The sequence below is a fragment of the Amblyraja radiata genome, chromosome 4, assembly GCF_010909765.2.
Source record: "Amblyraja radiata isolate CabotCenter1 chromosome 4, sAmbRad1.1.pri, whole genome shotgun sequence".
NCBI lineage: Eukaryota > Metazoa > Chordata > Chondrichthyes > Rajiformes > Rajidae > Amblyraja > Amblyraja radiata.
In genome coordinates this window covers 100,436,853-100,459,932 of record NC_045959.1, presented here as the reverse complement: position 1 = coordinate 100,459,932, position 23,080 = coordinate 100,436,853, and the positions used below count along the sequence as shown (strand labels likewise).

At 45.6% G+C, this 23,080-nt stretch overlaps 1 protein-coding gene and 1 long non-coding RNA gene across 2 annotated transcripts in view; both read left to right on the top strand.

Annotated features, from left to right (window-relative positions):
• Positions 1 to 9,120, top strand: part of ptdss1 (phosphatidylserine synthase 1) — a 43,250-nt gene extending 34,130 nt beyond the window's left edge. The window contains exons 11-13 of the mRNA XM_033020062.1: positions 1,228 to 1,296; positions 3,520 to 3,598; positions 8,653 to 9,120. Of these exons, the coding sequence (XP_032875953.1) occupies positions 1,228 to 1,296; positions 3,520 to 3,598; positions 8,653 to 8,762 (258 nt within the window). The 3' untranslated portion in view covers positions 8,763 to 9,120. The remainder of the gene's footprint in view (positions 1 to 1,227; positions 1,297 to 3,519; positions 3,599 to 8,652) is intronic.
• Positions 9,121 to 9,304: 184 nt separating this feature from the next.
• Positions 9,305 to 23,080, top strand: part of LOC116972409 — a 22,113-nt gene continuing 8,337 nt past the window's right edge. The window contains exon 1 of the long non-coding RNA XR_004411799.1: positions 9,305 to 10,459. This is a non-coding gene — a long non-coding RNA (uncharacterized LOC116972409). The remainder of the gene's footprint in view (positions 10,460 to 23,080) is intronic.

The following is a 23,080-nucleotide window of genomic DNA, read 5'->3' as shown; positions in this document are numbered from 1 at the left end:
CAGTTCACAAGGCCATGAAAAGTACACGGTCACTCACAGTATATTCCTGTGAGTCACGGTAGCAATAGCAAAACATACTCTTCCGTTGTCTTACTATCTCCAAGGAAACTAAAGGGGCAGCACGGGGGCGCAGCGGTAGATTTGCTCCCTCGAAGCGCCAGAGACCTGGGTTCGATCCCGACTACGGGTGCTGTCTGTACAGAGTTTGTACGTTCTCCCCGTGACCTGCGTGGGTTTTCACCGAGATCTTCGGTTTCCTCCCACACTCCAAAGACGTACAGGTTTGTAGGTTAATTGGCCTGGTATAACTATGCAAATTGTCCCTAGTGTGTGTGGGATCGTATTAGTGTGGGGGGAATCGCTGGTCAGTGTGGACTCGTTGGGCCGAATGGCCTATTTCCGCGCTGTATCTCTAGACTATAATTACAGATTACCTCAAATGTATCTGAATTTTAAAGTCTGCTTTCTGGGGTGGATGGTGATTGGTTTAGTTATAGAGTGATACAGTGTGGAAACAGGCCCTTCGGCCCAAATAGCCCCCACCGACCAACATGTCCCATCTACACTCGTCCCACCTGCCTGCGTTTGACCCATATCCCTCTAAACCTGTCCTCTCCATGTACCTGTCTAAATGCTTCTGAAAAGTTACTTCTTAAAAGTACCTGCGTCAACCACCTCCTCTGGCAGCTCGTTCCATACACCCACCACCCTTTGCGTGAAAAAATTACCCCTCGGATTCCAATTAAATCTTTTCCCCTTCACCTCAAACCTGTCCTCTGGTCCTTGATTCCCCTATTCCCCGAGTCCAGAACCAAGGGCCACAGTTTAAGAATAAGGGGTAAGCCATTTAGAACGGAGATGAGGAAACACTTTTTCACACAGAGTTGTGAGTCTGTGGAATTCTCTGCCTCAGAGGGCGGTGGAGGCCGGTTCTCTGGATACTTTCAAGAGAGCTTTTTTAGAGCTCTTAAAGAGGATATGGGGAGTAGGCAGGAACAGGATACCGATTGGGGATGATCAGCCATGTTCACATTGGATGGCGGTGCTGACTCGAAGGGCCAAATGGCCTACTCCTGCACCTTTTGTCTATTGTCTATTCTGGCCAGGAGACTCTACCCGAACTATTCTTCTTATTTCATACAGCATCGGCCGTTATTATTGTGTTGTGTAATTTGGGACCAGAAAAGGCAAGAAGACTACTTGGTTTATATTTCTTATTCATTACAGGCTTTGATTACCTTCCTTTGCCTTGCGGGAATGGTGTGGTACGCTGAACACACGGGTCAACACGACAAGGTGAGTTTGTATAAAAGGCAGAGGTTCAATGATTCCTTATTAACATGTGCACCATGGTGTACAGTCCACTGGTTATTGCCATAAGTGAGGGACAGTTTCTTCCCAGCTGGTGTCAGGCAACTGAATCACAAAGAAGGGTCTCGACACGAAACGTCACCCACTCCTTCTCTCCAGAGATGCCGCCTGTCCCGCTGAGCTACTCCAGCTTTCTGTGTCTGTCATCCGTTAGTTTCGTTCATTGTCACGGGGTGGGAGATTGCAACCTTCACGTGGTCCGCCCTGTTTCGACGAATGCAATCAACCCGGAGGAGTGCACAATCAAAAAAGATAAGATAAATAAAATAAATACAACTTTAGGCAAGAAGATGAGTTCGTTGTCACGGGTACTATCTGCGAGTTTGTTGTGTGCTCTCCAGTCAGCAGAAAGACCGGCTACAAATAGAGAGCAGACCTGAACTATTATCTACTTTGTGGGTGACTCTCGGATTATCCTTGATCGGACTCAGCTGGCTTTACCTGGCACTAAACATTATTCCTTATCATGTTGCTATACATTGTAAGTGGTTCGATTGTAATCGTGTGTTGTCTTTCCGCATGCATCGAAAGCTTTTCACGTGGCAATAAACTAAACTGTAAACTGAAGTGCAGAATACATAGAAACGGCCCACGGAGTCCACATACAAGAGTCTCCAGGTTTCCCTTTGTGTGTCTAAACAGTTCCTGTGCAGTTAGAGAGGTTGATGACATTTCTAAGAGACTTCAACAGTATATATGTAGTGCAGGAAGCAACTGCAGATGCTGGTTTACACCGAAGACAGACACAAAATGCTGGAGTAACTCAGCGGGAGAGGCGGCATCTCTGGAGAGAAGGAATGGGTGACGTTTCGGGTCGATACCCTTCTTCAGACTGATTTAAACCAGCAAATTTTGTGTCTACCTTCGATTTAATCCAGCGGTGCTGCCTGACCCGCTGAGTTACTACAGCATTTTGTGTCTACCTTCGATTCAAACCAGCATCTGCAGTTCTTTCTAATGCAAAATATAGTTCTCAGCATTGTAGCCCATCAGTTCCAGAGACAAAGTTCAATGTCCACAGTGGAATACCTTCAGGCTTATTATTGTCGCATGTAACGATGTACAGGGAAAGTTCATAAGTGATAGTATTAGATGTAGAATTAGGCCATTCAGCCCATCAAGTCTATTCTGCCATTCAATCATGGCTAATCTCTCTATCCCTCTCAACCTCATTCTCCTGCCTTCTCCCCATAACCCCTGACACCCGTGCTAATCAATAATCTGTCAATCTCTGCCGTAAAAATATCCACTGATGGCCTCGCAGAGCCCTCTGTGGCAATGAGTTCCACAGATACACCACCCTCTGACTAAAGAAATTCTTTCTCATCTCCTTCTTAAAGGAACGTCCTTTTATTCTGAGGCTATGACCTCTGGTCCTAGACTCTCCCACTAGTGGAAACATCCTCTCTATCCAGGCTTTTCACTATTCAGTAAGTTTCATTGAGGTCCCCCTCCATCTTCTGAACTTCAGTGAGTACAAACATTCAAATAAAAAGCTGTGTTTTGCATGCTCGCCAAACAGATCCAATATACCATACATAAACAGAATTGAGTCAGACTCCCCTGCAATGGGTAGAGCAAAGGGGGAGATGCACAAAGCAGAATATAGTTCTCAGCATTGTAGCGCATCAGTTCCATAGACTAAATCCAATGGGGTAGAGGTGAGTTCAACAATATCCATAAGCTATGGTAATGTATCTCATGTACATAATCGTGTATATAACCATGAGAGGAATAGATCGGGCAGATGCACAGAATCTCTTTCACAGAGTAGGGCAACCAAGGACCAGAGGACATAGGTTCAAGGTGAAGGGGCAAAGATTTATTAGGAATCTTGAGGGGTAACTTTTTCACACACAGGGTGGGGGGGTGTATGGAACAAGCTGCCAGAGGAGGTAGTTGAGGCTGGGACTATCCCAACGTTTAAGAGGCAGTTAGACAGGTACATGGATAGGACGGGTTTGGAGGGATATTGACCAAGCGCAGGCAGGTGGGACTAGTGTAGCTGGGACATTGTTGGCCGGTGTGGGCAAGTTGGGCCGAAGGGTCTGTTTCCACACTGTATCACTCTATGATTACATCAGCGGGTCAGGCAGCATCTGTGGAAAGAAAGGATTCTATAACTGTTCAATGTTTTTTGTGTTTCAGAACCTCTCAGAATCCGAGTATGAAGAGATGTCTAACAGCGATGATTTCTCACCACTGCCTTATGACACATACGCTAAAGGTTTGTGCACACGACTACACCTTGACATGAATAGGCTGGATAGACTCAGCTTGTACTCGCTAGAATTTAGAAGATTGAGGGGGGGTCTTATAGAAACTTACAAAATTCTTAAGGGGTTGGACAGGCTAGATGCAGGAAGATTGTTCCCGATGTTGGGGAAGTCCAGAAGCCCAGGTCACAGTTTAAGGATAAGAGGGAAGTATTTTAGGACCGAGATGAGAAAAACATTTTTCACACAGAGAGTGGTGAATCTCTGGAATTCTCTGCCACAGAAGGTAGTTGAGGCCAGTTCATTGGCTATATTTAAGAGGGAGTTGGATGTGGCCATTGTGGCTAAAGGGATCAGGGGGTATAGAGAGAAGGCAGGTACAGGATACTGAGTTGGATGATCAGCCATGATCATATTGAATGGTGCTGCAGGCTCGAAGTGCCGAATGGCCTACTCCTGCACCTATTTTCTATGTTTCTATGAACAGGAAAATAAATCCAAATTTTAAGAAAAATTGTTAATTTTTTTTTGTTGCATTGCTGCATAACTTGGGCCTTCTCCAATCTATCCCCTCCCCCTTCCCAGTTCTGCCACCCGTCTTACTGTCTCCGACTACATTCTATCTTTGTCCCCCCCCCCCCCCCCCTTCCCCTGACATCACTGAAGCAGGGTCCCGACCCGAAACGTCACCCACTCATTCCTTCCCTCCAGAGATGCTGCCTGTCCTGCTGGGTTACTCCAGCATTTTGTGTCTACCACTGATATAGACAATAGGTGCAGGAGTAGGCCACCCGGCCCTTCGAGCCAGCACCGCCATTCAATGTGATCATGGCTGATCATCCACAATCAGTGCCCCGTTCCTGCCTTCTTCCCATATCCCCTGACTCCACTATTTTTAAGAGCACTATCTAACTCTTGAAAGCATCCAGAGAATTGGCCTTCACCGCCCTCAGAGGTAGAGAATTCCACAGATTCACAACTCTTTGGGTGAAAAAGTTTTTCCTCATCTCTGTTCTAAATGGCTTACCTCTTATTCTTAAACTGTGGCCCCTGATTCTGGATGCCTCCAACATCGGGAACATGCTTCCTGCCTCCAGCGTGTCCATCCCTTAATAACCTTATATGTTTCAATAAGATATCCTCTCATCCTTCTAAATTCCAATGTATACAAGCCCAGCCGCTCCATTCTCTCAGCATTTGACAGTCCCGCCATCCCGGGAATTAACCTTGTAAACCTACGCTGCACTTCCTCAATAGTAAGAATGTCTTTCCTCAAATTAGGAGACCCAAAACTGCACACAATATTCCAGGTGTGGTCTCACTAGGGCCCTGTACAAATGCAGAAGGACCTCTTTGCTCCTATACTCAACTCCTCTTATGAAGGCCAACATGCCATTCGCTTTCTACACTGCCTGCTATACCTGCATGCTTACTTTCAGTGACTGATGAACAAGGACCCCTCGATCTCGTTGTACTTCCCCTTTTCTCAACTTGACACCATTCAGATAATAACTTGTCTTCCTGTTTTTGCCACCAAAGTGGATAACCTCAAATTTATCCACGTTAAACTGCATCTGCCATGCATCTGCCCACTCGCCCAACCTGTCCGTCACCTTGCATCCTCATAGCATCTTCCTCACAGTTCGCACTGCCACCCAGCTTTGTGACATCTGCAAATTAAACCAGTATCTGCAGTTCTTTCCTACACACCTTCTCCAATCTGTTTTCTTTCGGCATACTTTACCATCCCAACGTTTAAGAAACATTTAGACAGGTTGACAAAAATGCTGGAGAAACTCAGCGGGTGCGGCAGCATCTATGGAGCGAAGGAAATTTTGACAGGTTTATGGGTAGGACAGGTTTAGAGGGATATGGGCCAAGCGCAGGCAGGTGGGACTGGTGTAGGTGGGACATGTTGGTCGGAGTGGGCAAGTTGGGCCGAAGGGTCTGTTTCCATGCTGTATCACTGACTTCAGTCGATCCTTATTTGCTTGTATTCATCTCTGTCCTGAGCATTGTAAAAGACATCTTAATATTTTTCATTGTATTTGAAACCACAACTTGTTGCCTTGAACACAGTTGTTTAGAGATTTCGTGCCCTGCACGGTGGCACAGCGGTAGAGGTGCTGCCTCACAGCGCCAGAGACCCGTGTTCCATCCTTACCTTGGGTGCTGTCTGCATGGAGTTTGCACGTTCTCCATGTGACCGCGTGGGCCTCCTCCGGGTGCTCTGGTTTTCTCCCACGTCCCAAAGACGTGCAGATTTGTAGGTAATTCGGCCCTCTATCATATTGCCCTTAGTGTGTAGGGAGTGGATGAGAAAGTGGGATAACATGGAATTAGTTTGGTCACAAGGAAACGCATATGCTGGAACCAATAAAGCACAAAGTGCAGGAGTATCTCAGTGGATCAAGCAACATCTTTGGAGAAGATAGACACAAAAAGCTGGAGTAACTCAGCAGGTCAGACAGCATCTCTGGAGAAAAGGAATAGGTGACATTTCTGGTCGAGACCCATCTTCTAAACCAAACTTTGAGACCAAGGACTGAAGGGCCTGTTTCCATGCTGTCTGACTATAAACAAGGACTAATAACTAAAATTCTCCCCGTGACCTACGTGGGTGTTCCCCGAGATCCTCCCACACTTCCAAGACGTACGGGTTTGTAGGTTAATTGGTTTGGTATAGATGTAAAATTGCCCCTGGTGTGTGCATGGTAGTGTTAATGTGCGGGCATTGCTGGTCGGCGCGGACCCGGTGGGCCAAAGGGCCTGTTTCCGCGCTGCATCTCTAAACTAAACTGAAATGAGAGTGAATGTCACAGTAAATGCTGCATTCCTGAGCAGCACTCTTTTTCCCCCGACTCTCAGTCTGAAGAAGGGTCTCGATACGAAACGTCACCCATTCCTTCTCTCCAGAGATGCTGCCTGTCCCGCTGTGTTTCTCCAGCATTATGTGTCTGTGGTTTAAACCAGCATCTGCAGTTCCTTCCTTTACACTTTTTTTAATTAAAAAAAAAAATCCTGAATAAATGAGATGATGAACACATTGGGTTGAAGAATCTTGGTGGAATTCTGCCTCCTGTATAATTAATTAAAGCTTTATTTCAGACACAAGTCCATATAACACATCAAACAGTATAAGGAGATACAAAAATACATTAAAAATTGCATATTAGCCTATAAGATATACAAGCTATTGCACCAATGCCGTCTTAGCCTAGAAGTGAATCTATAGCAGCTTTTCAGAGGGCTGACTAGGGCTTCAATTATGTGGTTCTCTGACTTGTCCAGGTGACACATAAAACTAAACATCAGCTGTCTTAAGAGTGCCTCACAGGTTGGCACTCTAGTGGACGCAAACAATTGACTGGCACTATGCCACCTAGGGACACGAAGTAGCAACCTCATTGCATCATTGTATGCTACCTTGAGCCTCTGCATACTCTTTTTCTTATAATTAGACCACAATTGAGCAGTATATAACGGTGTGATGTAGGTTCTGAACAGGGAACACTTCACAGAGTCAGAGTACATAGAAAACTTCCTTATAAGCATGTTAGCTTGAAGATAAAATTTACAGCGCTGTCGGTAGAGGTCTTTGTCATCCGTCCAGTCATCGGATATGACATGACCTAGGTATTTAATTTCCTCACACACAGCAAGAGGACTGTCTGACAAATAAAAGGTCGGAAAATTTGATTTCCTGTCCTCAGCGCTTCTAACTATCATTATGTGGCTTTTCTTAGCGTTATACTTTATGTCATAATCAAAGCCATACTGAGAGCACACCTTCAGCATCTGCTGCAGCCCAGCACTATATGGACAGAGCAGGACCAGGTCGTCTGCATACATAAGATGATTAACAATAGTGTTGCCCACAAGACAGCCAGTTTTTAACCTATTTAACTGATTTGACAATTCATCCATATAAACATTAAATAAAATAGGAGACAAAATTCCTCCTTGCCGCACTCCGTTACTAACACAGAATGGAGCAGATACAACATTGTCCCATTTAACCTGAAACGTTTGATGGGCAAACCAAAACACTAAAATTCTCACTAAGAATTTAGGGGCACCTCTATCTAGCAATTTTACAAACAATTGTTCATGATTAATTCTATCAAATGCCTTGGACGCATCAATAAAACATAGAAATACAGATGAATTCAGGCTTGTGTACCTGAACACAATCTCTTTAAGAGCATAGATACACAGGTCAGTTCCATGTTTTCTTTTGAACCCAAACTGATTGTCAGTAGTAAGGACATACATTTCTAGCTTTGTCAACAGTATTCTCTCCAGTACTTTAGATAAGATACTGGCTAATGCAATAGGTCGGTAATTATCAATACTGTTGAGCTTACCAGCCTTATCTTTAAGCACAGGCACTAACATTACAGACATAATAGCATTTGGCAGGACACCATGAACCAGACAACCATTAAAGCACATGGAAAGCAAAGGGCAGAGCTTATAGCTGGCATATTTTAGATGTATAGTTGCATTCAATAGACAATAGGTGCAGGAGTAGGCCTTTCGGCCCTTCGAGCCAGCACCGCCATTCAATGTGATCATGGCTGATCATCCCCAAACAGTACCCCGTTCTTGCCTTTTCCCCATATCCCCTGACTCCACTATCTTTAAGAACCCTATCTAGCTCTCACTTGAAAGCATCCAGTGAACCGGCGTCCAACGCCCTCTGAGGCAGAGAATTCCACAGACTCACAACTCTCTGCGTGAAAAAGTGTTTCCTCATCTCCGTTCTAAATGGCCTACCCCTTATTCTTAAGCTGTGGCCCCTGGTTCTGGACTCCCCCAACATCGGGAACATGTTTCCTGCCTCTAGCGTGTCCAAAACCTTAATAATCTAATGTTTCAATAAGATTCCCTCGCATCCTTCTAAATTCCAGAGTATACAAGCCCAGCCGCTCCATTCTCTGAGCATATAACAGTGCCACCATCCCGGGAATGAACCTACGCTGCACTCCCTCAATAGCAAGAATGTCCTTCCTCAAATTTGCATGAACAATTCACTGAATTAATTTTGTTTTTTTTTAACCAGGTGACAGAAGCTGTGAAGTGACGAACGTGAATGTAGCAGAAAAGAGTGCAACAAGGCGTAAAAAATACTCTGGCAGAAGTAAGACGAGCAATGGCGTTGGCAGGAAGTAAGGAGAGATGGAATCTACCTTCCATATGAATATTGGGAGCTGGATGTGAAAGCATTCGGGATGCCAGCAAACGGAAGAAAACTATTGGAGTAACTTGCTATTTCAGTAGCTTGATGTCTGGTGTTTGAAGACTAAGCAGTTGTGTTGTTTTGCAGTGGATTGTAATGCAGAGGCTTAAAATGGGCCTACATTCGTTCTTGCAGGTTTTTCTTTAAGGTGCAAAGAAGAGAAGAAATTCTGGAAGCCTCTATATATATATTTTTTTACTGCAAGAAGATGGACACAAAATGCTGGAGTAACTCAGCGGGACAGGCAGCACCTCTGGAGAGAAGGAACGGGCGACGTTTTGGGTCGAGACCCTTCTTCAGACTGAAAGTGATAGGAGAGGGAGACGAGAGATATGGGAGGGGAAGGTGTGAAAACGAGAGATCAAAGGGGACTGAGATCGGGGGAAATGTGGAATAGATCATTGCTAACAACAAAGTCTCGACCCAAAACATCACCCATTCCTTCCATCCAGAGATGCTGCCTGTCCCCGCGGAGTTACTCTATCTCAAGCATTTTGTGTCTATCTTCGGTGTAAACCAGCGTCTGCAGTTCCTCCTTGCGTATATTTTTTTTAAAGGTTTTTTTTTTCTTTGCCGGCAGTTTTGTTATTGAGTTACTGAAGGCAATCGTGGCGTTAAAAGCCATTGAGGTTAGTGAGGTGTCGTAAACAAGCAAAGCAAATGCTTTTTTTTTGCACTTTCTGACTGGTCTCAGCAGCAGCGTTTTCACCCTGAACAATCCCTCTGTTAAAAGCTTGCACAAAAGCGCACACATTGTTTGTGCCAAATGCTGCAGTTAATAATTTCACTTAGCGTTGGTCTGAAGTTGCTCACCGCAGCTTGAGTTATAAAGGCGCAGACCTTGCCAGCTGTGTGTAAATGGTTATATTACTTTGATTCCAGGTGGATTATTATTTTTTTTGCGTGAATTTTCTTTCAATTTTTGAACATTTCACTTGTTTTTACGCGGTAGATTATATATGTATATGCTCACGATAAAATCAAAGGATGCAAATTCACTGCTGCTGTGCATTCCCGATCCATTCTAAAGAGGAAGAGTTACAGTGGTTCTGTCTGCTTTTGGATGTTCGATTATTGACGTACGCCATTGATCGCATAAACGTGTGGTTCTGTTTGAGAATCTTGATTTACGGTCCTTGTATGAGAGCAAGTCGGGAGCGAAGGTAGCTAACCATCTCTGTTGCGATGAAAAATCATGAGATGAGAAGTGGGATGTTTGTTTTTGTTTACGGGACACATTTGTAATGCTCTTAAAATCGGGAGACTATTCCCTTAGGCAAACTCGTGTGGCGAAATGCTGGACAATGAGACTGATGCTTCGGCCGGCACGCTGAGACAGGACGGATGCAGAACGCTGGAGTACCTCAGCGGGACGGGCAGCATCTCTGGCGAGAAGGAATGGGCGACGCCTCGGGTCGAGGCCCTACTTCAGACTGAGAGTCGGGGGGGAGTGGGTTGTCCGGAGAGATGGAAAGGTTAGGTGTGCAAATGAGTGAACAAAGCAGGCGATGCTAAGGAAAAAGTAGACGGGATCAATGTTGGCTGAGGGGAAGGTGACGAGGGGGCATGCAATCAGTAAAATTAAACAGGGGGACAGTGCAACTGGTCGGAGAACTGGGATAGAAAATTGGTTGGCAGACCGGAAGCAAAGAGTAGGAGGGAACGGGTCCTTTTCAGAATGGCAGGCAGTGGCGAGTGGAGTGCCGCAAGGCTCGGTGTTGGGGCCGCAACTGTTTACCATATACATTAATGATTTGGAAGAGGGAATTAGGAGCAACACTAGCAAGTTTACGGATGACACAAAGCTGGGTGGCAGTGTGAAGAGTATGTTAGGAGGTTGCAGCGTGACCTGGACAGGTTGAGTGAGTGGGCAGATGCGTGGCAGATGCAGTATAATATAGATAAATGTGAGGTTATCCACTTTGGCGGCAAAATTGGGGCAGATTATTATCTCAATGGGGTTAGGCTAGGCAAGGGGGAGGTACAGCGAGACCTGGGTGTCCTTGTACACCAGTCACTGAAAGTTGGCGTGCAGGTACAACAGGCAGTGAAGAAAGCTAATGGAATGTTGGCCTTCATAACAAGAGGATTTCAGTAAAGAGGTTCTTCTGCAGTTGTATAGGGCTCTGGTAAGACCACATCTGGAGTATTGTGTACAGTTTTGTTCTCATAATTTGAGGGAGGATATCCTTGTGATTGAGGCAGTGCAGCGTAGGTTCACGAGATTGATCCCTGGGATGGCGAGACTCTCATGTGAGGAAAGATTGAAAATACTAGTCTTGCAGATCATTCTCAATGGGGACGGGGTGCTCAATGGGGACTAGGGCTCTGGCACAAATGATCTACTGTAGGTAGGGTGAGCACCCACAGAAACATGGTGAACACGGGGAACAAGGCAAATGGTTTAAAAACAGGACCTGGTGGGGGGGGAGGGGTTGTAATCTCCAGATTGTTCCTGGTGCTACATGCTGCTGAGGGCAAGAACAAGAAGGGAGGACAGGTGAAGGCCTGGCTGCGGAGTTGGTGGAGGCGGCAACCATTCAGATTTTGGGGCCGCTGAGATCCTTGTTGGAGCCGAGGTGACCTGTACAAGAAGGCAGACCAAAATGCTGGAGAAACTCAGCGGGTGAGGCAGCATCTATGGAGTGAAGGAATAGGCGATGCAGGGCTGCCAACTCTCACGCATTGAGCGTGAGAATCACATATTTAGCCAAATTCTCACGATGATCACAAATTTCTCACCTGATCAACGACAATTTCTAAACTTATATCCACTGCGTGGGCTGCGTGTGTTGGAGAGCCGGGGCTGAGGGCGGTATGGATGCAGAAGTAGCGGTGGGGACAGATGCGGATGTGAAGTCAGGGCTCGCGAGTGTTTGCCGGGATGGCAAGTCGCTCACTGCAGCTCCGGCCATGGATCTGCCTTAGTGCAAGAGTCACGGGCCGACGGAGGCGTCGGAAGCGTTGCACCGCTGCCGTGAGGGTCTCTGTGCCGAATTCGCCCAGGTGACCGGCATGGATCAGGCTGCGGCTTGGTGCATCCTGGAGGACAACCAATGGCTGCTGAAAGTATTCAGAATGGCGTTTATTGTCATTTAAACATAGGTTCACACGAAGTTACGTTTTCTGCAGTCATAACAACAACAACAAAAAACAAAAACACACGATTAACACAATTCCACAAACATCCATCACTGTGAATCCCCAAATACCTCCTCACTGTGATGGAAGGCAAAAGTCTTACCTCTTCCCTGTTCTCTGTTCTTATTCTTCTCCCGCAGTCAAACTGCTGCATCGAGCTGATCGAGGCTCTTGATGTTAGAACCACCGGGGGGCGATGGTAAGTCCCGTGGCCGTTTAAGCCGCGCCAGGCGATGTAAGGCCCCGCTCCGGGTCTATTTAAACCCCCCGATTCGGCGGGCGGTTTTCCGTAGCGGGAGCTCCGAATACATAGAAACATAGAAAAGCGGTCTCCCACCAGGGACCCGCGAGCTCCCAATGTTTCCGACCACAGGGCCTGCAGCCGAAGCCTACGAGCTCCGAAGTCGGGCCCGCAGCCGCACGCCAAAACAGCGCTCCACACTCCACAAGTCAGCCAGCGATGGTGGGTCCGCATGCTCTGTTACTGGAGCCCCAGGTCGATTCCGATTGGAGGCAGCCGGCTCCACGATGTTAGGCCCACCGACAACGGAGACAAGACAAGGAAAAAGTCGGGTCCCCGTACGGGGAAGAGATTAAAAATTTCCCCCTCCATCACCCCCACGTATACACAGCTAAATAATAATATAAAAACTAAAACCAAGACATCCACCTAACAGGACAAAAAGAAAAAAAGACAGACGGACTGCGGAGGCCGCTGCCACGAGGCGCAGCCATCTTGCCATTGGGTAGAAACGGTGGAAGATAGTGGCCCCCAAGTGGGGGTGGCTGGAGAAAGCATCCTGCTTGACTGCTAGAATTTCACTTGCAGGAAACATGTTCCCGATGTTGGGGGAGTTCAGAGCCAGGGGTCACAGTTTAAGAATAAAGGATAGGCCAGTTAGGACTGACATGAGGACAAACTTTCTTCACGCCGAGAGTTGCGAATCTGTGGAATTCTCTGCCACAGAAGGCAGTGGAGGCCAATTCACTGGATGTTTTCAAGAGAGAGTGACATTTAGCTCTTGGGGCTAGCGAAATCAAGGGATATGGGGGAAAAACAGGAAAGAGGTACTGATTTTAGATGAACAGCCATGATCATATTGAATGGCAGTGCTGGCTCAAAGTGCTGGCCTATTGATGCATCTATTTTCTATGTTTCTATGCTTGAGTATATGGCAATAAAGCTCGACCACTTGATTTCGAAGCATTCATGCATAATGGAGATATAATGTGGTCATAGAGTGATACAGTGCCAAAACAGGCCCTTCGGCGCAACTTGCCCACACCCGCCAAACCCCTACACATGGCTCTAGATCCCTGTAAACTCCTGTAAACCCCATGTAAACTCATCTAAAACCCTGTAAACACCTCGAAACCCATGTAAACCTCTCTAAACTCCTGTAATTCCCTCTAAACGCCACTAAACACCTGTAAACCCATCTAAACCCCCCTACACCCCTATCAAAATCCTCGAAACCCCTCTAAACCCCTGTAAATCTTTCTAAACCCCTAATAACAGCTCTAAACCCCTGTAATCCTCCCAAAACCTCTCTAAACCCCTGTAAACTCCTGTAAACCAATCTAAACCCCTCTAAACCTCCTGTAAACCCCTGTAAATGCGTCTAAACCCCCTTAAACCCATGTAAACCCCTCTAAACCCCTATAAAGGTATTAAAAAGGTAATCTACTGGCTGGATAATTCAGGCCAACAGGTAGACTGGTTAATAATGGAGAGAGGATTGTTCGCCTTTTAATATAGGCGCGATTCTTCTCTCCAACAAATTTGAAGAACACACTATATGATAAAAACCCAATTATTCACAGCACTCTTATGAATCTGGAGACAAGAAAAATCAACTTTTAAACTAAGAAATGTATCTCTTTCAACAATAGCCAATAACCCTTTGGTCAAGCCATCTATTATAGATTATAACGTTTACATATTGGGAAAGATTAGGAATAAAAAAACTTGGAGATCTTTACGAGATGGGAACTCTTCTCTCATTTCAAGAATTACAGTCAGAATATCACCTGAAAGGTAATCAATATTTCAGATCTTCAAATTCGAGACTATCTGAAAACATATACCCAAGACTACCAAACTTTGCTACCAGATATACTAGACGAAGGTATGAATAGAAACTCAGAGTCAAACAACTTAACATCATATTTGTATAACACCCTTCTAAATATAGAAATCCCATTGTCAGAAGCAATTAGAAGAGACTGGGAAGAGGAACTAGGCCTAAAAATTCTAAAGGACAGATGGGAAGAAAATCTTTTATATATACACAATTGTTCGATTAACTTTAGACATACGTTAATTCAATTTAAAATACTGCATAGACTCTACTATTCAAAGTCTAAACTGAATAGGATCTTTCCAAATGTATCCCCTATTTGTGATAAATGTCTTCTTCGGGAAGCAACTATAACACATTCCTTTGCCTCTTGCATAAAATTACATAATTTTTGGAGAGAAATTTTTGAAATTCTCTCAAAAACACTAAAAACCAAATTGGACCCTGACACGGAATTGATTATTCTAGGTACGTCAGAAGCCAGCTCTAAGCAATCAATATTTCAAAGAAGTTTTTTCAATTATGGCCTGATAACGGTGAAAAAACTAATACTCAAATTTTGGAAACATTCATCTGGCCCTACTCTTAAAATGTGGATTACAAACATGTCTGAGATGCTACATCTTGAAAATATTAGACTTGTCAGCATAAAAATCAGCATTTTTCGAAGACATGGACACCATTCATTGATTTATTACAAGGATAGTATGGTGCAACACAATTTTGGAGTTAAATCTAATTACGGGTTGGGTGATGGGTGGGGAGGGATGCGAGGCAGGTATATCACCACCTTTTGTTTTTCTTTCTGTTTTTGTCTTTTTATTTCTCTACATCTTCCTTATTTCATTTACTTACTCACTCTTTGGCTACGTCACTTTGGTAGTCTAGGGGTTCTATCCTTGCACATTCCACTTTTCCACTTGCTTTTTCTTTCTTCTTTTCTCTCAACTATAGCTAAAATCAAAATTGAAGCTGTACAAAACCTGTATTATGTCATATGCCGCTGGTTATATTTTTGTACACTTGCTTCTAATAAATTTAAAAAATTTTAAAATTTAAAAATTAAGTGGTCGATTTTTATTGTCATATACTCAAGCATAGAAACATAAAAAGTAGGTGCATCAATAGCCCATTCGGCCCTTCGAGCCAGCACTGCCATTCAATATGATCATGGCCAAAGATCCTATAGGATGGGCTACTCCTGCGAAATGCAATGGGCTGACGTGTAGTACGCTACGGAGGGGATCTTGGGCATTTTTCCCCGCCCATTTTAGTAACCGGAACCTACCCGACCCAACCCGTCTCGCAGTGTAATCCAAAGATCTTATAGCAGAGCTATAGGATCTTTGGTGTAATTCTGTTAGTTCACACCTCTGTTAATTCTTGTCAAGAATAAAATTTGACTCTGGTAATTGTCTTTTTTAATGTTTTTTAAATCATTTCTTTTAAAATGGTTCATAGGCTGTGTTTGAGTTGATTTTGTATTAACCGGAACCTACCCGACCCGACCCAACTCGCAGGGTAATCAACGTTGCGGGGGAACAGCTTTTTTGTGTGATATAGGGTTAGATTCATAATTCTGTTAATTCTTGTTAAAGAATAAAATGTTTATAAATTTTACCATCTGGTAATTTTCTTTTTTTTTTTTAATATTTTATTAGAAGTAAGTACAATCATATGGCACCAAAGTGCCTAATATATATTTTCTACCGCTTCTTTTTTTTTTTTTTATATTAAAGAAAGATTAGAATAAGAAAAATAAATTAGATAGTAAAGGATAGAAAGACGTGCGATATATAGTGTGTGAAGAAAAAGAAAAAAGACGAATGAGTGAAGAAAGTTGAGAAAAAGAAAATAGAAAAAAGAGAATAAAACATTAAAAAAAACAATTTTTAAAGTAAGGAAATCATTGTTTATAATCTTGACCAATCCTCGTCCAGTCCTGAAACTGTTATTTTTTACAATTGTGTTGCACCATATGATTCCAAAAAGACGACAAATGGAGACCAACTCGTTATGAATTGGTCTGATTTATCCATTAGGAGGAATCGCATTTCCTCAAGATGTGCGGTATCCAACATACTTGCAATCCACATTTTAAGCGTTGGTATTGATGTATTTTTCCAAATTTTAAGTATTAATTTTTTTGCTATTATTAAACCATAGTTAAAAAATAAATTTTGAGATGTGTTCAATTTATTCCCATCTTCCATTACGGCAAATATAATCAGTAATTTTCTTTTTTAATGTTTATAAATCATTTCTTTTTAAATGGCTCATATGCTGTGTTTGAGCTGATTTTGCATTACACTTGCACTCTGTAATTCATTCATCTAATCACATTAATGTAATCAAACTGTTCACATCTGCAGTATTTGGGAAAATAATAGCAATATGAAGATTCCAGTTGCTCTAGCCCTGGAATGTTGCTTAATGTTTTTGTGCTTATTTTCTATGGAGTTGTTTCTCCACAAATAAAAAGAGGTCTGGTCTTCCCAATATCCAGAGAGTGGAATGAGATCTGCCTGTGGGGTTATCTAATTGAAGAATTTCACAAAATTAACTTTGGTTTGAGCAAGATTTACAAAAGATGTATAACTTAAGGATGATTTTATTCCATAAGCATACAACTGACTAGATTGTGCTGGAAAGAACACACATACATGAATGTGATATAGATGTTTATAATCATATAACACACACACAATTATATTTCTTCTGGTTTTTATATCCAATGATGAACTTTATTTCAGACCAGACAAGGGACATTAAATAATAAACATTGTAAACCTCCCCACAACTATCCCACCCCTCAACTCTCCCCCCCCCCCCCCCCCCCCCCCCCGGCACTCCCTCGCCTCCACCCACACTACAATGTCTCCCCCCCTCCTATGCCCCTCTCCCCGCTGCCCCGGGCCGTGCACCTCCCTCTCCCCGCTGCCCCGGGCCACGCACCCCTTCTCTCCGCTGCCCCGGACCCCTTCTCCCCGCTGCCCCGGGCCACGCACCCCCTTCACCCCGCCAAGGCCTCAGGCCTCCCCGGGCTGCACACTCCCTCTCCCCGCCCAAGTCAAAGACCAAAGCGAAGATACGGGAGCGGAGGCGGAAGCAAAGATCCGATCTTTGGCCGGAAACAAGATGGCGGAGGCTGGTTGCTAAAATGGGTCCTATAATCACCCATGAATCTGCCCATGACCATACTGCACGTTTGCGTGAGAGTAGGCCATCTTGCTCGGCTATAGGATCTTTGATCATGGCGGCCTCTGCAGTCCGTTGGTCTTTTTTTCTTTTGGTCCTTTTAGGTGGATGTCTTGGTTTTAGTTTTAATATTATTTTTTAGCTGTGTATATGTGGGGGGCGGGGGAAACTTCGTAATCTCTTCCCTGTACGGGGACCCGACTTTTTCCTTGTCGAGTCTCCATTGTCGTTGGGCCTAACATCAAGAGCCTCGATCAGCTCGATGCAGCAGTTTGACTTCTTGACTGCGGGAGAAGAATAAGAGCAGAGAACAGGGAAGAGATAAGAATTTTGCCTTCCATCACAGTGAGGAGGTGTTTGGGGATGCACTGTGATGGATGTTTGTGTGTGAATTGTGTGTTTTTTGTTTTGTTTTTGTTGTTGTTATGACTGCAAAAAACATAATTTTGTTTGAACCTATATTTAAATGACAATAAACGCCATTCTGAATACTTTCAGCAACCATTGGTTGTCCTCCAGGATGCACCAAGCCTCAGCCTGATCCATGTTGGTCACCTGGGCGAGTTCGGCACAGAGACTCTCACGGCAGCGGCGCAACGCTTCGGACGCCTCCGACGGCCCGGGACTCTTGCATTGAGGCAACTCCATGGCCGGAGCTGCAGTGAGCGACTTGCCAGCCCGGCAAACACTCGCGAGCCCTGACTTCCCTTCCGCATCTGTCCCCGCCGCTGCTTCTGCTTCCGTACCTCCCTCAGCCCCGGCTCTCCAACGCCCATGTAGTTGATATAGGTTTTGAAATTTTCGTTGATCACAGAATTTCTCACGACAGAGCGTGAGAAATTTGTGATCCGCGAGAGAATTTGGCCAAATGCGTGATTCTCACGCTCAATGCGTGTGAGTTGGCAGCCCTGCATCACCTATTCCTTCACTCCATAGATGCTGCCTCACCCGCTGAGTTTCTCCAGCATTTTGGTCTGCCTTCTTGTACAGGTCACCTCGGCTCCAACAAGGATCTCAGGGGTCCCAAAATCTGAGTGGTTGCCGCCTCCACCAACTCCGCAGCCAGGCCTTCACCGGTCTTCCCTTCTTGTTCTTGCCCTCAGCATCATGTAGCACCATGAGCAAACTGGAGATTACAACCCCTCCCCCCCCCCCCCCCCCCCCCCCAAGGTCCTGTTTTTAAACCATTTGCCTTGTTCCCCGTATTCACTATGTTTCTGTGGGTGTTCACTCTAGTAGATAATTTGTGCCAGAGCCCTAGTCCCCATTGAGCACCCTTTCCACATTGAGAATGATCTGCAAGCTGAGTGTTTCCTCACATGACAGCCCCGCCATCCCAGGGATCAATCTTGTGAACCTACGCTGCACTGCCTCAATCATGAGGATGTCCTTCCACAAATTAGGAGAACAAAACTGTACACAATACTCCAGATGTGGTCTTACCAGAGCCCTATACAACTGCAGAAGAACCTCTTTACTCCTATACTGAACTCCTCTTGTTATGAAGGCCAACATTCCATTCGCTTTCTTCACTGCCTGCTGTACCTGCACGCCAATTTTCAGTGGCTGGTGTTCACGGACACCCAGGTCTCGCTGTACCTCCCCCTTACCTAACATAACCCCATTGAGATAATAATCTGCCCCCTTGTTTTTGCCGCCAAAGTGGATAACCTCACATTTATCTATATTATACTGCATCTGCCACGCATCTGCCCACACCCTGCAACCTCCTAACATCCTCTTCACAGTTCACACTGCCACTCAGTTTTGTGTCATCCGCAAATATGCCAGTGTTGCTCCTAATTCCCTCTTCCAAATCATTAATATATATGGTAAACAGTTACGGCCCCAACACCGAGCCTTGCAGCACTCTACTCGCCACTGCCTGCCATTCTGAAAAGGACCCGTTCACTCCTACTCTTTGCTTCCTGTCTGCCAACCAATTTTCTATCCACGTCAACACCCTACCCTACATGTGCTCTAATTTTAGTCACCAATCTCCCGTGCGGGACCTTATCAAATGCTTATGAAAGTCTAGATACGCTACATCCACTGGCTCCCCTTCATCCATTTTACTTGTCACATCCTCAAAAAAATCCAGAAGATTTGTCAAACATGATCTCTCCCACCACTGAAGTCAGGCTAACTGGTCTGTAATTCCCCATTTTCTCTCTCGCTCCTTTCTTGAAGAGTGGGATAACATTAGCTATCCTCCAGTCCGCAGGAACTGATCCTGAATCTATTGAACATTGGAAAAAGATCACCAAGGCGTCCACTATTTCTAGAGCCACCTCCATAAGGACCCTGGGAATTATCATCCTTCAGTCCCATTAGTCTACCCAATACTATTTCTCGCCTAATGAACATTTCTTTCAGTTCCTCTACCCCTCTTACAGTACTTCTGGGAGATTGTTTGTGTCTTCCTTAGTGAAGACAGATCCGAAGAACCTTTTAAACTCTTCTGCAATTTCCCTGTTCCCCATAATAATTTCACCCATGTCTGCCTTCAAGGGGCCCACATTTGACTTTGCTATTATTTTTCCCATAACATATCTAAAGAAGCTTTTACTGTCCTTTATATTCCTGGCCAGCTTCCCCTCAAACTTCATCTTTTCAGCCTGTATTGCCCGTTTTGTTTCCTTCTGTTGTCCTATGAAAGTTTGCCAATCCTCTGGTTTCCGGCTACTCTTTGCTGTGTTATACATCTTTTCCTTTAGTTTCATTCTATCCCTAAATTCTCTTGTCAGCCAATGTTGCCTCCTACACCCCTCTAAATCCCTCTGACCCCTCTAAACCCGTGTAAACACCTGTAAACCTCTCTAACCCCGCTAAACCACTCAAAACACTAAACCCCTCTAACCCCTCTAAACACCTCCAAAGCCATCTAAACCACTAAACCTCTCAACCCCTGTAAGCTGCTCTTAGCCCCTCTAAACCCCTCGAATCCGTCTAAGCCTCTAAGCCGCTCTAAAGCCCTCTAACCCCCTCTAAACACCTCCAAAGCCTTCTAACCCCCTCTAAACACATCCGAAACGCAGATATAACATATGTGGTTACAAAAAGCTGGAGTAACAGCGGGGCAGGCAGCATCTCTGGAGAAATCCACGCGGTCACAGGGAGACGGCGGCCGTGGTCGGAATCGAACCCGGGTCTGAACCTGTGAGGCAGCAACTCTACCGCTGCGCCAATGTTTACTGGCGCCCTCCCCTAAATCCCCATTTACTGGTGCCCTCCCCTAATTCACCATTTAATGTTGCGCTCCCCTAATTCCCCATTGATTAGTTCCCTCTCCTCTCCCCAAATTACTGAGGCGCTCTTTTCACACGCTCGCAAAAAGTGCGAGCCTGCTGCGAAAAGTGCGAGCGTGGCACCAAAGGTGCGTGCCTGGTGCGAGAAGTGCGAGCCTGGTGCGAAAAGTACGCGCCGTCTGCGAAAAATGCCAGCCTGGTCCGAAAAAGTGCGAGCTGGTGCGATAAGTGCGAGCCTGGTACTAAATGTGCGAGCCTGGTGTGAAAAGTGCGAGCCTGCTGCAAAACCTCGTCCGCAAACTACGAGCCGGGCGCACAAGCTGCGAGCCTGGTGCGAAAAGAGCGAGCCAGTAAATAGGGAATGAGGGGAGGGCACTAATAGATGGGGAATTAGGGGAGCGCAACATGAAATGGTGAATGAGGGGAGGGCACCGGTAAATGGGGATTTATGGGAGGGCACCAGTAAACAGTGGCGTAGCGGTAGAGTTGCTGCCACAGACCCGGGCTCGATTCCGACCACGGCCGCCGTCTGCACGGTTTGTACGTTCTCCCCGTGACCGTGTGGATTTTCTCCAGAGATGCTGCCTGCCCCGCTGATACTCCAGCTTTTTGTGGCCACATATGTTATATCTGCGTTTCTGAGCTCAAGCTATCCAGCACGATGGCACAGCGGTAGAGTTGCTGCCTTACAGCGCCAGAGACGCGGGTTCAATCCCAACTAAGGGTGCTGTCTATATGGAGTTTGTACGTTCTCCCCCTGACCGCGTGGATTTTCTCCGACATCTTCGGTTTCCTCCAAACTCCAAGGACGCGCAGGTCTGTAGATATACAGGTTTAAATGTAAATTGCCCCCAGTGTGTGTAGGACATCGTTAATGTGTGGGGATCGATGGACAGTGCGGACTCGCACAGTTCCTTTTCGAGACCCTTTTCTCCACAGATGCTGTCTGTCACGCTGGGTTACACCAGCATTTTGTGTCTATCTTCGGTTGAAAGCAGCATCTGCAACTCCTTCCTGTACGAAGCTATTCTTAGTCTGGAATTTGAGGGGTTTAGGGGGGGTTCAGATGGGTTTAGAGGGGTCTCGGGGTGTAGATTTAGAGGGGGTTAGGGAGGTTTAGAGGGATTTAGAGGGGGTTTGAATTGTTCAGAGGGGTTTAAATGGGTTTAGTGTAGATGGGTTCAGAGGGGTTTACAGAGGGAACCATAGTGGTTTAGAGGGATTCAGAGGCGTTCAGTGGTTTAGAGGGATTTAGTGGGGTTCAGAGGGGTCTAGATGGGTTTAGAGGTGTTTGGAGGGGTTCAGATGGGTATAGGTCTTGATGGGTTTAGAGGGCTTCGGAGGGATTTAGAGGGGATTATAAGCGTTTAGTGGGGTTCAGATGGGTTTGGAAGGTTTTAGTGGGTTCAGATGGGTTCAGAGAGTTGGAGGGGTTTGGAAGTGTTCAGAGGGGTTTGGAGGCGTTTAGAGGGGGTTTGATGGGTTTAGAGGGGTTCTGAGGCGTTCAGAGTGGTTTAGACGAATTTAGAGGGGTTTAGCGGGGGTTAACATAGAAACATAGAAAATAGGTGCAGGAGTAGGCCATTCGGCCCTTCGAGCCTGCACCGCCATTCAATATGATCATGGCTGATCATCCAACTCAGTATCCCGTACCTGCCTTCTCTCCATACCCCCTGATCCCCTTAGCCACAAGGGCCACATCTAACCCTCTTAAATATAGCCAATGAACTGGCCTCAACTACCTTCTGTGGCAGAGAATTCCAGAGATTCACCAATCTCTGTGTGAAAAATGTTCTTCTTACCTCAGTCCTAAAAGACTTCCCCCTTATCCTTAAACTGTGACCCCTTGTTCTGGACTTCCCCAACATCGGGAACAATCTTCCTGCATCTAGCCTGTCCAACCCCTTAAGAATTTTGTAAGTTTCTATAAGATCCCCCCTCAATCTACTAAATTCTAGCGAGTACAAGCCGAGTCTATCCAGTCTTTCTTCATATGAAAGTCCTGACATCCCAGGAATCAGTCTGGTGAACCTTCTCTGTACTCCCTCTATGGCAAGAATGTCTTTCCTCAGATTAGGAGACCAAAACGGTACGCAATACTCCAGGTGTGGTCTCACCAAGACCCTGTACAACTGCAGTGGAACCTCCCTGCTCCTATACTCAAATCCTTTTGCTATGAATGCTAACATACCATTCGCTTTCTTCACTGCCTGCTGCACCTGCATGCCTACTTTAAATGTTCAAAAGGGAACTGCAGATGCTGGAATATCGAAGGTACACAAAATTGCTGGGGAAACTCAGCGGGTGCAGCATCATCTATGGAGCGAAGGAAATAGGCGACGTTTCGGGCCGAAACCCTTCTTCAGACTGATGGGGGGTGGGAGAAAGAAGGAAAAGGGGAGGAGGGGGAGGAGCCCGAGGGCGGGCGGATGGGAGGGTGGGAGGAGACAGCTAGAGGGTTAAGGAAGGGGAGGAGACAGCAGGGGCTAGCAAAATTACAATTACAAAATTACAATTTTGCTAGCCCCTGCTGTCTCCTCCCCTTCCTTAACCCTCTAGCTGTCTCCTCCCACCCTCCCATCC